We start from the raw sequence: 24,339 nt of genomic DNA on the forward strand, positions 1-24,339 counted from the left end.
ACTTTGGGTTTTCTTTGTTCTTCTTTCTGTAGTTGTTTTTTTTTTTTTTTTTTTTTTTGCGGTACGTGGGCCTATCACTGCTGTGGCCTCTCCTGTTGCAGAGCACAGGCTCTGGACGCGCAGGCCCAGCGGCCATGACTCACGGGCCCAGCCACTCCGCGGCATGTGGGATCTTCCCGGACCGGGGCACGAACCCGTGTCCCCTGCATCGGCAGGTGGACTCTCAACCACTGCGCCACCAGGGAAGCCCTCTCTAGTTGTTTTAAGTGTAGGGTTAGATTGTTTATTTGAGATTTTTCTTGTTTCCCTTTTTTTTTTGTGGTATGCGGGCCTCTCACTGTTGTGGCCTCTCCCGTTGTGGAGCACAGGCTCCGGACGCGCAGGCTCAGCGGCCATGGCTCACGAGCCTAGCTGCCCTGCGGCATGTGGGATCTTCCCAGACTGGGGCATGAACCCGTGTCCCCTGCATCGGCAGGCGGACTCTCAACCACTGTGCCACCAGGGAAGCCCTCCCTTTTTTTTTTTAACTTATTTTATTTTTTTTTTTTTGGCTGTGTTGGGTCTTCATTGCTGCATGCGGACTTTCTCTAGTTGCAGCTAGCAGGGGCTACTCTTCGTTGCAGTGTGCTGTCTTCTCATTGTGGTGGCTTCTCTTGTTGCAGAGCATGGGCTTTTAGGTGCATGGACTTCAGTAGTTGTGGCTCGTGGGCTCTAGAGCACAGGTTCAGTAGTTGTGGCACATGGGCTTAGTGGCTCCGCAGCATGTGGGTTCTTCCTGGACCAGGGATTGTACCTGTGTCCGCTGCATTGGCAGGAGGACTCTTAACCACTGCACCACCAGGGAAGCCCCTTTCTTGTTTCTTGAGGTGAGACTGAATTGCTATAACTCTTAGAACTGCTTTTGCTGCATTCCATAGGTTTTGGGTCATCATGTTTCCATTGTCATTCGTTTCTGTGTATTTTTAAAATTTCTTCTTTGACTTCTTCAGTGATCTCTTGGTTATTTAGTAGCGCACTGTTTAGCCTCCATGTATTTGTGTTTCTTACAGTTTTTTTCCTGTAATTGATTTACAATCTCATAGTGTTTTGGTCAGAAAAGATGCTTGATACAATTTCAATCTTCTTAAATTTTCTGAGGCTTGATTTGTGACCTCAAATGTGATAGATCCTGGAGAATGTTCGGTGTGCACTTGAGAAGAAAGTGTATTCTGCCACTTTTGGGTGGAATGTTCTATAAATATCAAATAGATGTATCTGGTCTATTGTGTCATTTAAAGCTTGTGTTTCCTTATTTATTTTCTATTTGGATGATCTGTCCATTGGTGTAAATGGGGTGTTAAAGTCCCTTACTATTATTGTGTTACTGTCGATTTCTTGGCTGTTAGCATTTGCCTTATGTATTGAGGTGCTCCTATGTTGGGTGTATAAACATTTATAATTGTTACATCTTCTTCTTGGATTGATCCTTTGATCATTATGTAGTGTCCCTCCTTATCTCTTGTAACAGTCTTTAAAGTCTATTTTATCTGATACAAGTATTGCTACTCCAGCTTTCTTTTGATTTCCATTTGCATGGAATATCTTTTTCCATCCCTTCACTTTCAGTCTGTATGTGTCCCTAGGTCTGAAGTGGGTCTCTTGGAGACAGCATATATATGGGTCTTGTTTTTGTATCCATTCAGCCAGTCTGTGTCTTTTGGTTGGGACATTTAATCCCTTTACGTTCAAGGTTATTATTGATATGTATGTTCCTATTACCATTTTCTTAATTTTGGGGGGTTTGTTTTTGTGGGTCTTTTTCTTCTCTTGTGTTTCCCACTTAGAGAAGTTTCTTTAGTATTTGTTGTAAAGCTAGTTTGGTGGTGCTGAATTCTCTTAGCTTTTGTTTGTCTGAAAAGCTTTTGGGTTCTCCATCAAATCTGAATGAGATCCTTGCTGGATAGAGTAATCTTGGTTGTAGGTTTTTCTCTTTCGTCACTTTAAGAATATCCTGCCACTCCCTTCTGGCCTGCAGAGTTTCCACTGAAAAATCAGCTGATAACCTTATGAGGATGCCTTTGTATGTTATTTTTTGTTTTTCCCTTGCTGCTTTTAATATTTTTTCTTTGCATTTAATTTTTGTTAGTTTGATTAATATGTGTCTTGGTGTGTTTTTCCGAGGGTTTATCCTGTATAGGACTCTCTGTGCTTCCTGGACTTTGGTGACTATTTCCTTTCCCATGTTAGGGAAGTTTTCAACTATAATCTCTTCAAATATTTTCTCAGACCCTTTCTTTTTCTCTTCTTCTTCTTGAACCCCTATAATTTGAATGTTGGTGTGTTTAGTGTTGTCCCAGAGGTCTCTGAGATTGTCTTCAATTCTTTTCATTCTTTTTTCTTTATTCTGCTCCTTGGTAGTTATTTTCACCATTTTGTCTTCCAGCTCACTTATCTGTTCTTCTGCCTCTGTTATTCATTCCTTCTAGTGTATTTTTCATTTCAGTTATTGTGTTGTTCATCTCTGTTTGTTTGTACTTTAGTTCTTCTAGATCTTTGTTAAATATTTCTTGTATTTTCTCAATCCGTGCTTCCATTCTATTTAAATGGAATAAATCCAATCTATTTCCGAGATTCTGGATCATCTTTACTATCGTTACTCTGAATTCTTTTTCAGGTAGATTGCCTATTTCCTCTTCATTTATTTGGTCTTGTAGATTTTTACCTTGCTCCTTCATCTGTGACATATTTTTTTTGCTGTCTCTTTATTTATTTATTTATTTATTTTAATGAGTGGGATTGTGTTCCTGTTCTACTGGTTGTTTAGCCTGAGGTTTCCAACACTGGAGTTTGTAGGCTATTGGGTAGAACTGGGTCTTGGTGCTGAGATGAGGAACTCTGTGAGACCTCACACCGATGAATATTCCCTGGGGTCTGAGGTTCTCTGTTAGTCCAGTGGTTCGGACTTGGAGCTCCCACCGCAGGAGCTTCCACCCGACCCCGTGCTGGCAAATCAAGATCCTGAAAGCCACGTGGGGTGGCAAAAAAAAAAAAAAAAAAAAGAGAGAGAGAGAACAATAACAAAGTAAAAAATAAAATTAGACTAGGAAACTAACAGATATGTTAGAAAGACTGTAAAAATAACAGTATAGATGAATCAACAACCAGAAGGTACATCAGTACCACAATAGTAAAAAAGAGGAGGAGGGAAAAGGAAAGAAAAAAAAAAAAGGAGGGGGGGTGGGAAAGGCCTTGGCTGTGGAGAGCAGAGCCTAAGCAAGGGTGAGGTTTGGGTGGTGGGCGGGGCCAATGCTCGGGACCCACAGGGCAGGAAAACCCTGGGGGCTGTGGGGGGGTGGGGCTTAGGCTCAAGGAACAGAAGGGGCCCAGGCGTGTCCCCCACCCCTGGTCTCAGAGGGCGGGGGACCTCACCTGGGAGCCCAGCAGTCTCCCCGTGTCCGAGTGGGTGGGGCATTCACCCTACACTCCTCTCCCCACTGCCTCTCCTGATCTCCCCAGCCTCAGGGGCACCAATCTTGTCTGGCCTCAACTTCTCCTTCCCCCTTACTCCCCCTACATCCTACCGGTTCACTGTGGGGTTCCTCCCGTCTCCTTGGGGGTTAGAGTTCCCCACCAGCAGCCGGCAGGCACCCTACTTGTGGGGATACGCTAACTCCACGTCTTCCCACACAGCCATCTTGACTCCTGCCCCTCAAGACTGGTTTTTAACTCACAAATAAGACATACTCTTTACAGAAAACTAATAGAAAAAATATATATAGATAAGCCAAAAAAAAAAGAAAGAGACCACCTACCATGTCCTAGCACCATACTAGGCATTTGGTATATGTATCAAGAGGAGCTAACTATAAATTCCATGAGGACACAGCCTTTATCTGTTATGTTTAAAGCCTGGCACTGGCCTTGCTGGAAAATTCTATATCTTGAGCTGGGGGGTGATTACACTGGTATATACATATGTAAAACTTCATCAAGATCTACATTTAAGATTTGTGCACTCAACTAAGTACAAGTTATATCTTAAATAAAAAAAAAAGAAATGTTCTAAGACATGTTCCCCAGAGTTTATGTCTGGTAGTAGGTGTTTTTAAATCACATAGAGAAACAATTATTTTCCTTTCAATTCTCTTTTAGTCCTTCGAGGATAAAGTCTCCCTTTGATGTTGATATGTCTTTGATATCTAACACTTCATGATTTCCCTTTTTAAACAGAGCTGGTCCCAGGCTTAGCCCCCAGCAGGCAGTAATAACCAGCTAGAATTTAATGATGTTGTATCTTATTTTCATTGTACTGATATTTAAATCAGTTACCTTCTAGTCGTGGCAAGTGGTATTGGTTTCCCATTTGATGTACTGTAGTAATATTGCTTTTTAAAGTAAATTTTTAAAGTAAATTTGTTTAAAAGTGAGTTGATTTTATGAAAAATTTTAAGTATAGAATACTCATGGTATAAGGACCGGGCAAAAACAAAGATGATTCTTCAGTGACTGAAGTTTGGAGAAAATGGCTCTAGTAAATTCCATTTGCTATATATATATATATATATGTATATATATATATATATATATACATACACACTACACATATGTAACAGCACAAATATGCTCTATTATAAATACGTATTATATGTATACATATAAGAAGAACTTATATGTATAAGTTATATTGAGTATGTGTTTTATATGATATACATTACTTCAATAAATGTATATTAAAATAAATAAATAAATAAAAACAAATATCAACCCTCACTTGACTCCACACACACCTGCAGCTACACCCCATTTCCTTATTCCTGTTGAAAGAAATCCTGAAAAGAATTGTCAATACTATACACACTTCCTCACCTCTTACTCTTCTGTCTAATCCAGTCTGGTTTCTAGGTTGATTCTCCAGCGAAACTGTTCTCCCAATGACCTCAAACAGCCAAATTCAATGGACATATCTCTGACCACATCCTTCATGGCCTGCCAGCAGCATTTGATCCAGCTGACCACTTCTTCTTTTCTGACACCCTTTCTTCTGTTGATTTCAATCTTCTGGTTTTCCTTTGACAGGTCTTAGTCCCTACTGCTCCACCCAGACTTCAAATGTCAGAGTGCCTCGGGGCTAATCCTGTACCTTTAAGGATCATGTTTGGAGATACCCACATTAGTATCTCCAACCCAACCTAATCTCTTAGCACCAGATATAAATAGCCCATGGCCAACTAGACATCTGCACCCAGCAAGCTCACAGCTCCTCCAGCTTCACAGTCCAGGTGGAACTCTTGATTCCTCCTGCACCTGATTCTACCTCCCTAAATGGCACCACTGTCTATCCAAGCCCCAAACCTAAGAGAAGGCCTTGATTCCTCCTTTCTTCAATCTCAAAATCAGTCTCTCAGTAAGTCTTGTCAATTTCACCCCAAAGCTCTATCGAGAATCTGACCACTTTTCTGTATCTCCTCTGCAATAGTCCTAGCCAGGTCCATTCTGTCTCATCTGGACATAGCACCAGCCTCCTCTCTTTTCCCTTACTTTCATTCCTCCTGCCCCCAATTCATTTTCATACAGCAGCCAGAAGGAATGTTATAAAATATAAATCAGGCCATATTCCTCCTCTGCTTAAAATTCTTCAATAGGTTCCTTTTTATCCTGGAATAAAAGACCACTTTCTGTGGCTATAGAATCCTATATGATATGTATCTCTCACCTGTTTCTTTACTCTCACCTCATCTCCCTTTCTCTGAAGACTCCCTCTGCTTCAGCCACACTGACTTCTCCTCTGTCCCTGGTTTCTAGAAGTTGCCTACCTCAGGACCTTTGCACATGCTGTTGCCTCTGCCTGGAATACTTTCTCCTAGCTTTTCCATGACTGGCTCCTTCTCAACCTTGGTCTTAGCTTCACTGTTGCCTCCTCAGAGCGTCTGCCCTAACCAGTCTATCAAGATAAAGTGGGTTTCCGGGGCTTCCCTGGTGGTGCTGTGGTTAAGAATCTGCCTGCTAGTTTTCACAGAACTAGAATAAAAAATTTCACAATTTGTATGGAAACACAAAAGACCCCGAAGAGCCAAAACAATCTTGAGAAAGAAAAACGGAGCTGGAGGAATCAGGCTCCCTGACTTCAGACTATACTACCAAGCTACAGTAATCAAGACAGTATGGTACTGGCACAAAAACAGAAATATAGATCAATGGAACCGGATAGAATGCCCAGAGATAAACCCATGCACATTTGGTCACTTTATCTTTGATAAAGGAGGCAAGAATATACAATGGAGAAAACCTCTTCAATAAGTGGTGCTGGGAAAACTGTACAGCTACATGTAAAAGAATGAAATTAGAACACTCACTAACACCATACACAAAAATAAAGTCAAAATGGATTAAAGACCTAAATGTAAGGCCAGACACTATAAAACTCTTAAGAGGAAAACGTAGGCAGAACCCTCTATGACATAAATCACAGCAAGATCCTTTTTGACCCACCTCCTAGAGAAATGGAAATAAAAACAAAAATAAACGAATGGGACCTAATGAAACTTAGAAGCTTTTGCACAGCAAAGAGACCATAAACAAGACGAAAAGACAACCCTCAGAATGGGAGAAAATATTTGCAAATGAAGCAACTGACAAAGGATTAATCTCCAAAATTTATAAGCAGCTTAAGCAACTCAATATCAAAAAAACAAACAACCCAATCCAAAAATGGGCAGAAGACCTAAATAGACATTTCTCCAAAGAAGATATACAGATTGCCAACAAGCACATGAAAGGATGCTCAACATCACTAATTATTAGAGAAATGAAAATCAAAACTACAATGAGGTATCACCTCACATCGGTCAGAATGGCCATCATCAAAAAATCTACAAACAATAAATGCTGGAGAGGGTGTAGAGAAAAGGGAACCCTCTTGCACTGTTGGTGGGAATGTAAATTGATACAGCTACTATGGAGAACAATATGGAGGTTCCTTAAACGAAAAATAGAACTACCATATGACCCAGCAATCCCACTACTGGGCATATACCCTGAGAAAACCATAATTCAAAAAGAGTCGTGTACCAAAATGTTCATTGCAGCTCTATTTACAATACCCAGGACATGGAAGCAACCTAAGTGTCCATTGACAGATGAATGGATAAAGAAGATGTGGCACATATATACACTGGAATATTACTCAGCCATAAAAAGAAACGAAATTTAGTTATTTGTAGTGAGGTGGATGGACCTAGAGTCTGTCCTACAGAGTGAAGTAAGTCAGAAAGAGAAAAACAAATACCGTATGCTAACACGTATATATGGAATCTTAAAAAAAAAACACAAGGTTCTGAAGAACCTAGGGGCAGGACAGGAATAAAGACACAGACATAGAGAATGGACTTGAGGACACGAGGAGGGGGAAGGGTAATCTGGAACGAAGTGAGAGAGTGGCATGGACATATATACACTACCAAATGTAAAATAGATAGCTAGTGGGAAGCAGCCTCATAGCACAGGGAGATCAGCTCCGTGCTTTGTGACCACCTACAGGGATGGGATAGGGAGGGTGGGAGGGAGATGCAAGAGGGAGGAGATATGGGGATATATGTATATGTATAGCTGATTCACTTTGTTATAAGGCAGAAACTAACACACCATTGTAAAGCAATTATACTCCAATAAAGATGTTAAAAAAAAAAAAAAAAAAGAATCTGCCTGCCAATGCAGGGAACACGGGTTAGAGCCCTTGTCCAGGAAGATCCCACATGCCGTGGAGCAACTAAGCCCGAGTGCCACAACTACGGAGCCTGCGCTCCAGAGCCCACATGCCACAACTACTGAAGGCCGCGCACCTAGAGCCCGTGCTCCACAAGAGAAGCCACCTTAATGAGAAGCCCGCGCACCGCAACGAAGAGTAGCCCCCGCTCACCACAACTAGAGAAAGCCCGCGCGCAATAACGAAGACCCAACGCAGCCAAAAATAAATTAATTTTTTTAAAAAAATGGGCTTCCCCGGTAACTATCTTATTGCTTTATTTTTTTTCCTTCTTAGCACTTTCAATAGTCTGTAATTATCTTGTTTACTTCTCTACGTTTTTAATACAAAGTCCATGATATCAAGGATCTTGTCTATTTGATTCACCATTGCATTCTCAGTGCCCAGAATAGCATCTGACACGTAGTAGGCCCTCAATAAATATTTCTTGAATGTAATGAGTGGAGAGGTAGGTGGGGCCTAGACCAAGCAGGACCTCAAGAGAGCATCTTGGGGAGGCATTTAGGGATTTTAATCAGAGATCCAAAGTGATCAGACTTGGCAGTTGTAAATGATCAGTCTGACAGAAGTGGGGAAAACAGATTGGAGGGTGATGAAGGAAAGCTCCTGCAGTAGTTCAGGAGAGAGATGATAGGGTTAAATGGAATAAGATGTACAAAGCACTTAGCATTTAACCATAAGGGATGAGAGGGGGATTACTATTCCCAATATAGCAGGCAAGCAAGGATTGCTTGAATTTAATGACGGTAAAGTTAAGAGTCCAGAGATAGAGGGACTTGTGTATCTCCTGGAATCTTTGAATCTCTAATCTTTTCCTCCAGTGATAAATGCTAGAATTTCTTATCCTTATCGAGTTAATTTGACCTCTATTTTGGTAATTCATATGCATTCATATTTGCATTCTTACACCTGTGTTCCTTCTTGCCACCATCAACTGGTGGTAGAATTTCACGGAGAGAGCTTCTGACACTTCTCATTAGCTGTGTGACCTGGTAAATCACCTAATCTCTCTGAACTCAGTTTCGTTTTCTGTAAAATGAGGACTCTGATATCTATTCTGTCCATCGTGAGGATCAGTGAATAACTGTACAGAAAATATTTTCACAATGCAAGAATAATTATTACTGTTATTTCACTCAGTAAATATTTATTAAGCACCTACTGTGTACCAAGCACTGTTTGTTGGTGCTGGGAATACAGCAGTGGCATGGGGGGAAAGGCAACGACAGAAGTCCATTCAGATTCTGAACATTTTGGATTTTGATTGTATTTTCCAAATTGGCAGATCACCTTGGGCCCCTGTTGAAAAATATAGATTGTTGGCCTGACCACAGCCTTGATCAGAATGGGGAAGGTAGAATGAGGGGAGGGTTAACTATCTCTCCGAAGTTATTCAGAAAGGACTGAAAATAAGAGATTAGGTGGATTAAATTGCCTCCCTTTTCCTTTTCCCAAATACTGATCACCACTCAGCAATTCTGCATACACATCTGTGGGGTTTTTTTGTTTGTTTCGTTTTATAATGAATGTTAACCCTCTTATTTATTTATTTTTGGCTGCGTTGGGTCTTCGTTGCTGCACGAGGGCTTTCTCTAGTTGCAGCGAGCGGGGGCTACTCTTCATTGGGTGCACAGGTTTCTCATTGCGGTGGCTTCTCTTGTGGAGCATGGACTCTAGGCGCGTGGGCTTTAGGAGTTGTGTACACGGGCTCAGTAGTTGTGGCTCGCGGGCTCTAGAGCACAGGCTCAGTAGTTGTGGCACACAGGCTTAGTTGCTCCGCGGCATGTGGGATCTTCCTGGACCAGGGCTTGAACCCGTGTCCCCTGAATTGGCAGGTGGATTCTTAACCACTGCGCCAGCAGGGAAGCCCTACACATCTGTTCATATACTGAATTTTCCAAAACATTTCTAATAAGAAGTACCTTCAGCTGGCTCCTGGGGAGGGCAAGTCCAAACATCAGAACCAGCCATGTGACCTTGAAGGAGAAGGCAGTGGAAGTACCAGAAAGCACTGTCCTTGGCGGTGTTTTTGTCTGCCACAGAGCTTGCTGTACAACTGCTCTGGATCTTACTGTCCTCATCGCCAAAATGAGGTCAGGGTTTCATGACTACCAGTTCATGGAGGGGTGCTGGGTTAGTTGAATCAGAATCACCTAGGGAGCTTATTAAATTTCTAGATTCCTGGGCCTCATGGACTGGTGAGTCCGACTCAGTAGGACCAGGATGGCGTCCATCACCTCCTCTATTTTATTTTATTTTATTTATTTATTTATTGCGGTACGCAGGCCTCTCACCGCTGTGGCCTCTCCTGTTGCGGAGCACAGGCTCCGGACGCGCAGGCTCAGCGGCCATGGCCCACGGGCCCAGCCGCTGCGCGGCACGTGGGATCCTCCCGGACCGGGGCACGAACCCGTGTCCCCTGCATTGGCAGACGGACTCCCAACCACTGCGCCACCAGGGAAGCCCACCTCCTCTATTTTTAATTAGCTTCCTGGCAGTTAATTTTTGATACGTATCCAGATTTGGTATCTCACTAGGGTAGATCAGACTCTCTGTGCTTCAGTTTTCTCATCTGTAAAATATAATCATTCCTCAGATGGTAGAATTAAATAAGCTAATTTACATAATGCGCTTAGAACAGTGTCTGTCCCATAGTAAGTACTGGGTAAGTTTTAACTGTTCGGTCAGTCAAGGTCCAATCAGGAAGACAAACCACTGGGAGTATTTAAAGCAGAGGGAACTTAATGCAGAGGTGATGGAGAGGCTAAGAAGCCAAACAGGGGACAGTGATACAACCTAGAGATTAGGCAGCAAGAAGTCATCCACCCCTTAGCAGGAGAAAGAGAGGGAAATGGTGGTGTTTCCAGAGCCCAGAGTCTGGCAGAACCTGGACCGACAGCAGGAGCTGTAGCTGTAGATTAAACACAGCCATTATCAAACAGCTGAAGGAGGAGGCATACCCCGGCTTTTCCCTTTGTCCCACCCTCCAGTCTCCCACTAGTGCCTCCCATTGGCTGAACCCAGCAGGAAGTCATCTCTCAAGTGAGCCTGGGAAACTTCATCTGCAGAGATCACCCCTGCCTTTCAGGGGAAGTATGAAGAATGTCTCTGAGGACAGATTATTATTATTTTGTTGTTATTATTTTCTTTAAGGTCTTTTTGAGCCCTACAGTTCTCAAAGTTTCTAGACCTTAGCCAACCACAGGGATTCAGGGCTTTGTGAGTGCTTATTGATTAATCGATTCTGTGCCTTCATTGTATACACATACATAAATGCTTAGCCTCTTATCTCTGGAAACCGACAGCTCAGGCCTTGGCAAAAATTCACCGGTGCAGCGGAGCCCTGCCCGAGGTTCAAGGAAAGGGAAGGTATGTGGATCAGGTTTCTCTCTGGGGATCAGCTGCCTCAGCACCTTCAAGGATTCAAAAGTGATAGATGGGAAAGCTGGCCAGAGACATCACTGGACAGAAAGGAGGGTCCCAGGAAGTTCAGGAACAGACATAAAGAAGTAAGACTGTGGAAGCATTTGTAGGTGCACTGGGCAGGGGAGGGGAGGAGCAGGAAATAGGGCCGCACCCAGTTTTAAGGACACTTCCTAGAAAAGATTGGAAAACACCCACTTGTCTTTGGGACATAACCCTGTAAGTGTGCTATGTGGGAGTGGAGCTCTGGGAATTTTGCTACCAAAAATGGGCAGAAAAACTCTTTCTAAATATTTCTTGGAGGACCCAGAATTTAACCTTGGACCAGAGGCAAATATGTTTATTTTAAGAGGTTCTTAAAAGATCAGATATTGTGGAATTCTTCCTAATATACCAAAGACCTGCTCCCCAAGTTCATTCTTCCAGCAAACATTGATGAATAGTAGGTTGGAAACTGATTCAGGCAATGAGTTTTGGAGTGAGACAGAACTGGGTTGCACTGTGGCTTTGCCTCTGTCCTAGCAGTGTGGCCTTGGGCAAGGGATTTAACTTCAGTTTCCTCGTCTGTGAAAAGGGAACTAGCGTGTAGAGTTGAGAGGATGAGAGTGAGATCATGCATGAAAATACTTAGAGTCTGAATCCAGAGTGTGCTAGTAGTTCATTTTATTATGACTTGTATTATTTGTATGACACTTGGCTAAACACTTCGCTGCCTATTAGCTCATTGGATTTCACATCAGCTCTGTGAGGTGGGTCAGGGAACCCACATTGATTTTGTGTCTACTCTGCTTCTAGCACCCTGCCAGATGCTTAACAGTTATTATATTCTTGATTTCACTCAGTCAATACATATTTCAGTATCTATTTTATGCCAGGCTGTTCTGTGCACTGGGGGTACAGCAATGAACAAAGACAAAAATCCCTGCCTCTCAGGGAGGATACACTCAGTGAGGGGAGAGCGACAATAAATACAATTTAATGAATACTTAGGTTCACTATGTTCCAAAGTGCTTTACAAATATTAACCCATAACCTATGAGGAAGGTATTGTTATGCTTATCCCATTTTACAGATGAGGATACTGAGGCACAAGGGAGTTGAAAGTCACTTGGCCAAGGTCTCACAGCTTGGAAGAGCTGCATTAATGATTCAAAGCCAGACAGTGTGACTCCAGAGTCCTTGCTCTTAATCATTACTGTATGTTGCCTTCCCCCACCCAAAAAATATATATATATGTGTACTAATAGATTAGTGCTAAGAAGTGCTATGAGTGCTATGAAAAAAAACAAAGCAGGGGAAAGAGGGTGTTGAGAGAGGGCTCTCTATGTAGGGAGGTCAGGGAAGGCCTCTCAGAGGGGCCACATTTGAGCAGAGACCTGAAGGAGTGAGGGAGAAAGGCGGGTGGACATCTGGGCAAGGGCGATCCAGGCAGAGGGAAGCACTGTGCAAAGGCCCACACTTGGTGTGTTCGGAGAACCACAGGGAGGCCAGCGCTGAGAAAGCAGAGTGAGCAAGTGGTAGCAGATGAGTCAGAGAGTGAAAGACGGCGCAGGCTGAGCTGCTGGAAGGATGCAATTGCCTTTGGCTGAGATGGAAAGACTGTGGGAGGAGCAGAATTGCAGAGGAAGGTCAGTTCAGTTTTGGATAATTCTCACCATCACTCATCAAATAGGAATTACTCATTCCAGAGGACTTTGAGAGATGAAAGAGCTCACCCCAGATCACCCAGGCAGTCGTTTTCAGAGGCAAGATTCAGACATAGGTCTGCCAACCCTAACTTAAATGCCACAGGCCTTTGGCTGGCAGGGTGCTGTGGGGAAATCTGCAGAGGTGATACTCTGCTCATCCTGATCCCTGACCCCAGGAGCTTTCAAGGAGGGGGAAAGAGGTACTGGAGAGTGAGGCGGAAGGACACTCAGATGAAAGTAACAATGCCAGAGATCCCACAAGACAGTAAGTAGCACGTGTTTAAATGTGAAATGCAGACAAGAAGCACAGGGAAGGTGCACTTCTTTCTGAAAAAGCAAAATGAGTGAAAGAGTCCCAGCCCTGTCTGGGTGGAAGGCATCAGGGACGGGATGAACATCTGTGTTGAAAAAGGCCATGCTCTGGCGGAGATGGGAAGGCCCCCAGAGGCTCAGGGTTCTCCCTGGGCACGTCTTTCTCCACAAATAGATGCTTTTCCATTATGACAAAGGTATATACCAGGCAGGACGCCTCCCCTGGACCCGTGTCTCCAACCACAGCCTCCTCAACATGCCACTACTGGGCATCTCTGAACACGTCCCAGCTTGAAGTCCCGATCTTCCCCTAATCCCAAACTTGCTCTACCTGCAATGAGATTCCAAGAAGCTAACCCTGACACAAGGATTCCTGTACCTGAGTGACTTATTAAATTTGGAAGGGCTCCCAGGAGGAACTGGTGAGGGAGTGGAGAAGCAAGATAAAGAGGGCAAGAAGCCAAGCAAGGGTGTGATTTCAGACCAAGTCCCTGGAGGGTAGCTTCAGCCTGATCCAGCAGGGGATGCTGGATGTAAGTTACCCCTGGGAGTTTGGGGGGAGGCGGGCCAGCGCTCAGCTTCCACATTCCAGCACCACTTGGTCATTGGCTAAGGGCTGGGAAAGTGAACTCCTGGGCACTTCCTTGCAAGGGCAAAGGGACCCCAGTAGCTGATGGGCAAGACTCTGGCCCTTCACATGTACAGGCTGCTGGGAGAATCAGCACACAGAAGCCAAACAAGGGGAGTTCAGAAACCAACAAAGGGATCCCAGGGGATCTGAGCAGTGCCCTGACAGTGTCCACTACATGTGCCTTACCCATGTCAGGAAATGGTATTGCCATCCTGCTGGTTACTCAGGCCCCAAACCCTGGAGTCATCCTTGATCTGCTCTGTCTCACACCCCCATCCAATCCTTTAGCCAATCTCGTTGGCAATACCTTCAAAATATACCCAGAGTCTGATCACTTTTTTAAAGTAACTTTTAAAAATTGTGGTAAAGTCCACATAACATACAGTTCAGTGACATAAAGTACATTCACATTTTTGTGCAACCATCACCATCACCCATCCACAGAACTCTTTCCATCTTGCAAAACTGAAACTCTGTACCTATTAAGCGTTTTGTTTATCCATTCATTTGTCAGTGGACACTTGGGTTGCTTCCACCTCTTGACTGTTGTGAATAATGCTGCTATGAACATAGATGTATTATACAAATATCTGTTAGAGTCCCTACACTCAATTCTTTTGGATATATACCTAGAAATGGAATTGCTGGGTCATATGGCAATTCTATTTTTAATTTGTTTTAGTAGCTGTTTTACTGTTTTCCATAGTGGCTGCACCAGTTGACATTCCCACCGACAGTGCACAAGTGTTTCAACGTCTGCACATCCTCACCAACACTTTTTATTTTGTTTGTTTTAGTCTGATCATTTCTTACCCCTTCCACAATGACCACCCTGAACCAAGCCATTTCAGTTTTTGCCTGGCTTATTGCAGTGGGATCCCAACTGACCTCACTGTTTCTGCCCTCATCTCCTGTAGTCTTCTCAACACCACTCCTCTACTCACAGCCTCCAGTGCCTTCCTCCCCTCCTGCTCAGGGTAAAAGGCAAAGTTTTTACAATAGCCTATGAGGCTGTACAAGATTTGTTCCTCACCCTCCCAAATCTGACTCATTTCCTACTTGCTCACTGCACTCCAGCCACATTGCCTTTTTTTTTTTTTTCTCCTGTCCCAAGTAATCTACTGTCTCAGGGCCTTTGATTTATTTTCTCTGCTTGGAATACTCCTTCTTCAGATATGCTTAATGTAATTTTCTCCCTCACTTCATTCAGGTTTTATTCATTTCTCAAGGAGGCCTCTGGGCTTTCCCCATTGTTCATCAGCCCTTCCTCCATTTTCTGCCTTTCTCCTCTCTGCCCTGTGCCTGGGAAGATGACCCCTACAAACACCACCACCCGGGCTTTCTTGCCCTCAGGCTTCTGGGTGGGTTTGGTCCATGGCAGGCAATGCCAGAAGATGAAGGGTGAAAGGAGAGAGATGTTGAGTTATTTTCCCCCCCACATCCTTCCTGCTCTGCTGTGGGCAGTGGCCTGTCCCTCCTGGACCACAGCTGCATTTGGGAGGGGTGGTCCTCCGCTTCAGCTCTCCAGCTCCCCCTCCCCTCCAACCCCCCACTCCCAATGATACCGTTTCCTCCCTTTGCCCGCCAGTCCTCCAAGTTGTAACTGCTTCTCTGCTTGCTGCTGATCTCCGGACCTCCTACACCCCTGTTGGTTCCTGAACCCTGCCTATTCCTCTAGTCCCTTCACTAAGACTAGAACCATCCGTGCTGGATTCTGTCTCCCACTAGACCCTGACCTAAACACCTTCTAGATTATGTTATTTACAGTTTCCAGCCTACCTTCTGTTCCGTGAATTGGCACTTCCCATTCTGTTCTTCTGCATAGTACACATTATCTAACATGCTATATAGTTACTTATTTAGTTTCCTTGAACCCTCACACTCTGTGATGGACGGTCCAAGGATGCAGGGTTGTTTGCTTCGTTCACTGTTGTATCTCCAGTGCTTGGCACACAACAGGCTATCAGCAAATATCTCTTAAATGAATGAATGAACGGCCGACCGACTAAGGGAGCTGCAGAGAAGACAGCAGTGTGGTCCAAGGTGCAGGCAGAAGAGCTGACTCTCAATTTCTCCTCTCCCCTCCCCGCCCCCGCCCGGAATGCTGAGTGCCCTGGAAGGAGGCGGAAATGAGCGTGTTCAACTGCCCCCCAGCCAGGTGTTTACTTAATTAGGACCTGTATCCCGACGCACGTTGATGTTTAACTGTCCGCCTAAAGACTGCATATGGTTCCTGGCGGGCGCAAAGGAACCTGGGGGGCGAGGATAGGCGGGGCCCCCAGGTACTGTCTGGGGCCGGCGCAGCCTCGAAAAGCCTCTGCGCGGGTATCTAACCTCCCCTCGGGCACAGAAAGCGCCCCCTGCGGGAGAGCGAGGCGAGGGGGTTGGAGCTCAGTCAGCAGCCTCGGGCTTCTCCTGCGCGTCGTGCATCCCCAACCCCCAGCTGCCGGGCCCACAGGCGTGATAACGGAGCGCTCCCCTGATACCAGATGCCAATTGCTCGCTTTACCATCAGCCGTGAAATTGAAGGATTACAGCGTTTCTCATTCTCTTAGTTTGGGGAACGTGAGGGTGCTATAGAGGAAAGAAACGGCTCGTGAGGCGGAGGACAAATGAGCTGGATCCTAAAGCAATAATACCAGGCAACATTTGGGCGCTTGCTCTGTGCCAAGTGCTGAGTTTAGCGTTTTAAACGTGCTAATTTAATCCTCTTCTATATGTATTAATTCATTCAATCCTAGTACTTTATAGAGGGCAGATATCATAATAGCCCCCACTAGATGCATGCGGAACTGAGGCTCAGAGGGGTTATTTCGCTAGCCTGAGGTCACAGCGCTAATAAGTGATGGAATCCGGGTTTGAACGCAGGCGGTGCGGCCCCAGAGCCCCTGGTCGGCTAGAGAGAGGACTCCCACGATCGCAAGGCAAACTGTCCTCTTAGCCGCAGGCCTGGTGGTGGGAAGGACAGGCAGGCTTCCAGGCTAGCCCTTGAGAGCCAAAAACTCTATAATTAGAGACTCTAGTCTCCTCCTCAAACCCCTAAATCTGAGATGGGTAGGAGGAAGGAACGTGTTGAGGAGTCAGCCTGAGATTCTCAAGACAGCTAGGGAAGGTGGGGAGGCCTCAGGGAACAGGAGGTTGTGACTGGCTGGGAAAACTCAGTTCGGTGGGGAGAGGGCGTGCAGTGTGGAGCGACTGAGTTTCAGGACTGTTTCAGGGCCCGGGGCCCACTTGCGTGCCGCCACGGGTAAAGCACTTCGGGTCTGAAGTAGAGGAACGAATCCCAGCTCCGTCGCATGTCCCCCAGTAAGGATACAGAAGAGCTGCTTCGTAGGGAGACTCACTGGAAGGCTGCTTCTCGCAGCCAGCAGTTTTTACTTAGATTATAGTAGGTATTTTAGACCAATAAAAACAGTCGCGATTTTCAAAATGCCTTTATTTGCATTTTACAAAACTTGAGACATTGTTAATTATTTATATCCTACGTGGGGGGTGGGAAGCTTGCTGGAGGTGATGGGGCTAATAACCACCCCTCTACCTCGCACCTTTTGGCGTCACCACGGCTTCGATCTCTGGGATCTTCTCTCCCAGCCTCCTTTTGTTCGGCTGTGTCAGGGAAGTAATGAGTTTTCCGCAAGTTGTAGCAGATTCTGTAACACCGTCCCTCGGGACCTCACTGCCAGTTTTAAACACTCGGAGTCCTGGGGGCAGGCTGATGTGGGAGGTGGGGAAAGAGGCAGGAGGTACCCTCCCGCCCCCCGCTGTAGCCGGGTGTGGGGCGGACACACCCGGCCTCCATCAAAGCCTTGGATAACAGAGAACCTCGGGGGAGCATGAATGGGGCGCCTTTGTTTCCAGTCGGATTCAGATGCATCTCCACTTTCTTTTCCACAAGGCACAGAAACAATTTTCTTCGTGTGCGGCGGGGAGTGGGTTGCCTTTTTTTTTTTCCCCCTCGAACCCAGAATCTGCGAGACAGGGCCTGGGTCTCTGTCGGGAGCAACTCCGGAAAACCCGAGAGAACGCAGGAGGGGCGCGGGAGAGGACAGTGCGGGGGGGCGCTTCGGGGTGCCTCCACAGATCCAGCCCCGGCCCCACCTGCGAGGAGGCGGGACCTTGCGGCGCTGGACCAATCAGCACCTATCTGCGCTCACCTGGCCCCCCCCCCCCCTCTGGCTCCCGCGAGCCGCGGTTCTCAAAGGGACGCGCTGAGCTTAGCGGAGCACTAACCCGCAGTCGCGGCAGCTTTTCACCTCACTCTCTCCAGCCATGGGGCTCCCTAGTGGGCCTCTCGCGTCCCTCCTCCTCCGCTTCTTCCTCTTACTCCAGGTACTCCATTGCCTTGCCTGACCCCTGCCGGGACGTTCCTCAGAGGGCAGGCGGGGTCCGCACGCGGCGGTGGCGTCGGGGAGAGAGCCGGACTGGGCTGCCTGGGGCCAAGGTTGTCCGGGAAAGCCTGTGAGGACTCCCCGGGATGGGTATGCAGGGCCGGGCACGCCTGTGACCCAGCCTCCCTCTTTTCCCCTCTTCCCTTAGGCGCAGGTTTACTGGCTGCCGCGCGCGGCCTCCGAGCCGTGCCGGGCAGGCTTCGGGGAAGCTGAAGTGACCTTGGAGGCGCGAGGCGCGGAGCTGGAGCGGAGCCAGGCGCGGGGGAATGGTAAGACCCCCCCCACGGGGGCCCGCCTGGCGGAACTTCGAGGCGGGGGCTGCGCTGAGGGTGTCCGGGCTGCGGCGGGGGGCTCCTGGCGCCTCCTCAGGTGCGGGGGAGGCGCAGAAAGCATCCCCGGGGCTGGAATGGGGGTGGGCGTATGGAGAGAGAGGCCGGAGAGCGTAGCGCCCTCTGACGTCCAGCCCCTCCTTGCCCCTCTGCGGCGGCCGACCCGGACCCCCTCCTTCGGGGTGCGGGGCGGCTGAGCCGCTCACCCAGCCCGGACGTGGGAAGCTCTCCCCTGCTGGCCCCAGCGGAGGAATGCGCCTTCCACATTCCTCCCGCAACCCCCGCGCAGGTGTGGGGATGAGCCGTGCCCCGGGCAGCCCCCTTTGCCCCTCTCGGGCCCCCTTTGTGTACCGTGCTTTGTGTCTCCGACTGACAGACCAGGTCTGTTTCTCTTCTTCGCGCTCCCTTCCCCCGCCCCCCTTCTTGCCCGGCAGCTGGAATGCACTCTTAACCCTGCCCTTCCCGGAGGGCCCGCGCCCCTGCAGCCTGCCTGAAAACTGGGCCTGGCACACCTGGACTGGGGCCATCACGCACTGGGCACACCCCCCGACCCCCAGTGTATTGGAACTGAAATGTTAGGGCCCTTGAGGGAGGTGGGGGTCGAGGAGCCAGAAGGTCTTGAGCTGTAGGGGCAGTGGGTGGGGAATCAAAGCACATTTTTGATCTCACAGTTTCTTCTACGGTTTAAAAACTTGAGGGGGTGGGGTTTACTTTGGTGCTCAGAACCAGTGTGTTATGAGATCCAGGCAGCTGACGGCTGATGGGGGCCTCTCTCCCTCCATCCAGGGCAGTGCGGGTTCCTCCACCGGATCAAACCCAAGTTCTTAAACAAAGGTGTGTCCCAGGATCCTTGGGTGAGCTTCCAGAGGATCCTTAACCTGTGAAATTGTTTAAGAACTTGTATGCATTTTTCTGGGTAGGGGATCTAAAGTTTAAAATTTTCAAAGCAATTTAAAAACCTGTGCCACCTAGCATTTTTCTAATGCCCCCATCAGCACACCCCTCACCCCAGGTACAAATTCCCACAGCTTGAATGTGCGCGAGAGCTGCCTAGGGCGCAGAATGGCTCTCCTTTGTTTCTCCAAAAGAGGAGTGGGGGCCTTGAGTTCTGTAGAAGCCTTTATTTCTTCTTTTTCCCCCAAATAACTCTGCCTATTGACAAAACAATTAACACCCAGGCCAGGCCAAGCTCCTTAAACTCTTGGCTGTAGGGGAGCTGAGGAGAAGCATTAAGAGGCCATGCCTCATAAACTTTAAATTCTTGCACTGGGTTTATTACTGACTGGCTAACAAACTGCAACTCAGCCAACCTGTAAAAATGTTAACTTGGGCAGGGCCCCAAATCCAATTCCGGCTCCCTGAGGAAGCTTTATTGCTAACCAGACTTCTGCCAAATCTGTACACCCTCCCCCTCATTGTCAAGTTTCCCGACTACAGTCTGGGAGAGCAGGCTGTGGCTCTGAGTGTTGTCTGTGCCTTATCTTTCTTACTGAAGCAAGAAATATCAGATTAACTGTCACTTCACTAAGCTTGAGGTTCTTGGGGGGAAGCAGTGATCAGGTTTTCGATTTCACGGTCCGGTTGGCAAGTGCTTCTCGGTGACGTCAGGCATTTTAAACCTTTTGAGAAAATTCTGCTTTCTCGGATGTCTGGTTTATGGTTGTGAAAATGGTGGGTTCATGCCAGGAGCACACCTAGGTTATAAAACAAAACATGGGTTAATGTGCTTGGCTAACCTTGAGTGCAGCTCCCTGCAACGTGCCGAGTTCTTAGAGCAGTCTTCCTGTGAAAGGGGATGCTGCCTTTTTAAATAAAAGCAAGTTTCTGGGGGGCTTCCCTGGTGGCGCAGTGGTTGAGAGTCCGCCTGCCGATGCAGGGGACGCGGGTTCATGCCCCGGTCCGGGAAAATCCCACATGCCGCGGAGCGGCTGGGCCCATGAGCCATGGCCACTGAGCCTGCGCGTCCGGAGCCTGTGCTTCGCAACGGGAGAGGCCACAACAGTGAGAGGCCCGTGTACCGCAAAAAAAAAAAAAAAAAAAAAAAAGCAAGTTTCTGGGCCCAGTTTGTCCCAATAAATTGGGACTCCCCGGCAAAAAATAGTGGTATTTCTCCCCTTAGTCCTCAGCAGCTGACCTCTTTTCTACCTCCACCCCAGTTCCCTGTCCTCCATACACAGGAGCTCCAGCCTGGATCCAGCCATGTTGAAAGGGTTGTCCTGAGGGTACATACAAACTCTCAAGTTTGGCCAAGCAGACAACAGTTTCCCTATAGCTAAGGAACAGTTGCCCTTGTTCGCCCCTGGGTTATGAATTTCACAGGTGTCTATGAAGTTGAGCTCAAAGAAATTATCTGATATAGTTAATACCTTGTTTGTATGTGCACTTTCCTCTTCAAAGCATTTGCACAACTCTGAACTTGCTTTATCCTCCTGACGTTCTCTTGAAGCTGGTGATGTACATTTAAACAACTTGAACTCTTAATCCCAGAGTTGGGACTTCAGAAACCCTGTAGCCCAGCCCTGCTGGAGGTTTTAGAGGTGGAGAAACACAGGAACAGCTTAATGGATTCAATTCCCTAGGCTAAACTAGTGAGTTTCCTTGAGGGTCACAGACATGACTTTTACCTCTAGGTTTGTGCCCAGGACCTGGTGCTTAATAGGTCCCAGTAGGTATTTGTGTGAATTATGACAATCTTGTGAAGTCCTGCCCATTTTACAGATGAAACCTCAGTGGTTATGGCTTCCCCAAAGTCATCTCTGCAGTGACCAGATGTGACTTGAATGGAAGTTTCTGACTCCCAAGTTCCATGGCATTTTTTTTTACCACCGGAAAGTAGGAGGTGGATGAAATGAAGAAGTGGAATGTTGGAGCACCAAATCCCACCAGTAGCAACCCCCTACCCCAAGAGCGCTTAGTCATTTATTCCTTTTCATCCTAGGGTTTTCCAGAAACATTCCTTCAGGGGAAACCAGCTTGCATACAGTCTCTCAAGTGTCCTAGTGATGGGGGCTTGGGGCAGGTGAAGCCAGGCTTGCCTAGACCAAGAGTGAGAGGTTAATCTGGAAGGAGGTAGAGCAGGAATGTTCCCCCACCCCAACTCCACAGTCTGGGGTCTGCCTTCAAGTGTGGTCTAGAAGCAAAGACAAAGGAGAGGTGGGAGGAAGGAGCTTTCATGGTATTAGTGCAGTGATTAAAGTGAGTGACCTAAAGTGGTCTATACATCCTTCATGGAGAACAGTTGAGAGAAGCAGCTTAATTACAGTAAAAGAAATCCAGTCCTTCATTATGGCCCCCTCTGCAGGTTCAACTCACCCTTAGTCAGCATTTGGGTAAGATTAAAGCTAACCCTCATTAGCTTTGGTAGAAAACTTCAAAGTTCAGTAATAAATTTGACTGAGCAGGAGTTAACTTCAAGATGGTTTTGCTTATTTCAACTCATGTAAAAATTGCCCTTTGTTTTGGAGCTCCCATTCCGGGCTATGCCCTCTATTTACATTTTATTTTTTCAGTAAACATATATTTAGCATCTGCATGTATCAGGCACTATTCTAGGATGGTGGCTAAAACAATGAACAAAACTAAGACCTTGCTCTGGTGGAGCTGACTGTCTAATATTAGTTACTTTTTATGCTTATAAGAGCCTTGCAGCGCAGGTGATGGTAACTCCCACTCAGCTGTAAAACAAGGGTAAGAAACTTGGTGTGAGGTCACTGGGGCAGTCAGCAGTAAGGCCAGGGGCAGTCCATGGTGCCCAATAAATCTGCCTCTGTGGAATGAATATTTGGGAACTGGGGCTTCCAGCCCACCCAGCTGCCTTCCTGGCTCAGCAGCCGAGTATAGTTGGTTGCCGAAGCCCGACGTACACACTGTTAGCTGGTGTCTGGGGAGCAGGTCTCAAACCTCTAGTCTCTCTTCTCATCTCCTCGCATGGCACTCTGTTCCTAGGTTACCTGTGCAGGGTGTCCTCACCTCCCTGCTGTGTGAGGAAAGCATGGCTTACCATGAGCAATGAGTCTCTAGGAAACGATAGCTCTGCAAAGCATTTGGAGGATGATGGAGGAGGGGGAAGGACAGAAGGGCCTGTCTCCCCAAATCAGTGGAGGCTTCAGTCCTGAGGCTGAATGATCTCCATGCAAAGAACCACCGTTATTGAAGAATAACATATGTGGAAGAAAGTGTCCAGATGATAAGTGTACATACAGCTCGATGAACATCACACACTTAAACACCCATGTACCTAGCACACGTATCAAGAAACAGCATTATCAGCACCTCAAATGCCACTTCCCTCCCCATCTTTACCCTCCCCCAAGAAAACCACTATCTGGACTTCAAATACCATGGATTGATTTGCCTGTATTTGAACTTTATGTAAAAGAATCACACAGAATATCCTCTTGGATCTGGCTTCTTTCACTGCACATTGTGAGATTCTTGCACGGTTCTGGATGTAGCTGTGGTCGATTGTCATTCTTCTGTAGTTTCCATCATGTGACCATCCACACTTCGGCTGTTGATGGGCGTTTGAGGAGTTTCCATTTTTTTGGCTATTACAGCTAGTGCTGCCGTGAACACCATTGTGCAAGGGAAACTGCGTAGGCGGATCGGTTAGGTACATCCCTGGGAGCGTAATTGCTGGGTTAACTGAGGATTACCTGGGGATCTCAGTACTGTCAGCTTTTCTGTGTCTTGAAGTAGCTGAGTCTCTTCTGGACTCTACCTCTCCCAACAGTCTCCTTACCAGACCCATCCCTTCTGGCTTCTTGCTTCGCACCTGGCCCTGTGCTAAGAGACAGCAATTTTTTATTAGGTAGTTGGTCACGTCCTTTGTTTGGGGGGAGAAGTCCTTCCCTTTATTTGTCCTTAAGCAAATGCTTGTTACTTTCCCTAAAGTAGAAAGGGAATCTGGAAAGGGCCGTGAATTTCTAAGGTGAGAACTTCTTCATGGGTGGAGATTTTTTATCCTAGCTGGTGTGTGGCTGGGCAGCAGCCTCCTCATATGGCCAGGGTGGTCGAATGCAACTCCTCCCTCATTATAGAGGCAGTGAGGTGTCTGAGACTCAAGGCCAAGCTGACTGGTCATTCAGCCAACAAACGTCTGAGTACCTACTGGGCGCTTGAAGTTGAGAGGCAGGCAAGGCCCACAGCTCCTCAACCTCAGTGAGCTCCCTGACCACAGGAGGAAGCAAATCAGTCACCAGGCAATTTTACTAGTGAATCCTTCACTCAGCAGGTATCTATTGATCACCTACCAAGTGTCAGGTACTGTTCTAGGTGCCGGGGATACATTAGTGAGCAAAACATGCACAAAGCCCAGGCTTGTGGGCCATTCGCCTGCTAGTGGAGGGAGATGGACAAAATAAGTAATATATGCATGTAATCAAGTGGGAGGAAAAATATAGAGTCACATAGGAAGGGCTGCTGACATGTTCTTGGAGGTGGGGGGCACGTGGTGGAAGTGTTGTCCAAGCCAGGGGCTGGGGAAGGGGTTGGGACATGAGAGGTGGCAGGGAGTGTTCCTGCCAAGGGAACAGCATATGGAGTCCAAGAACTTAAATATGTTTAGTTTGGCTGGACCATGGAGTGTAAGGTGGGGAGCAACAGAAGGGAAGTGGGCAGGGTCCAGTCCAGCTCGGAACTTCCCTCACTCCAGAACAGAGGCAGCGTGGTGTTTGGGAAAGGCAGGCGATGTGGCTGACGTTCCAGTTGTGCCCTCATGCAGGCCACTGTCTCTGAAGTCTCCTCTGGATCCAGGACCCTAGGCCCACATCCACCACCCCTTCTCGACTCCCGACTTTTCCCAGACCCAAGGACAACGTGGTCAGCC

The 24,339-nt window shown here is 47.0% G+C and overlaps 1 protein-coding gene across 7 annotated transcripts in view; it reads left to right on the forward strand.

The window, feature by feature from the left end:
• The window catches only part of CDH3 (cadherin 3), a 108,026-nt gene that overhangs the window by 46,140 nt on the left and 37,547 nt on the right, over positions 1-24,339 (forward strand). For 3 of the 7 annotated variants that reach the window (XM_030863550.3, XM_030863547.2, XM_060289519.1), the window contains one exon: positions 18,332-18,452. The exons of 3 other annotated variants lie outside the window; for them this stretch is intronic. In XM_030863550.3, the coding sequence (XP_030719410.2) occupies positions 18,332-18,452 (121 nt within the window). Of the gene's footprint in view, positions 1-17,971; positions 18,125-18,331; positions 18,453-24,339 lie in introns of those variants that run through there. One more of the 7 variants, XM_030863546.2, reaches the window with a different exon arrangement.

The sequence above is a fragment of the Globicephala melas genome, chromosome 19, assembly GCF_963455315.2.
Source record: "Globicephala melas chromosome 19, mGloMel1.2, whole genome shotgun sequence".
NCBI classification, from domain to species: domain Eukaryota; kingdom Metazoa; phylum Chordata; class Mammalia; order Artiodactyla; family Delphinidae; genus Globicephala; species Globicephala melas.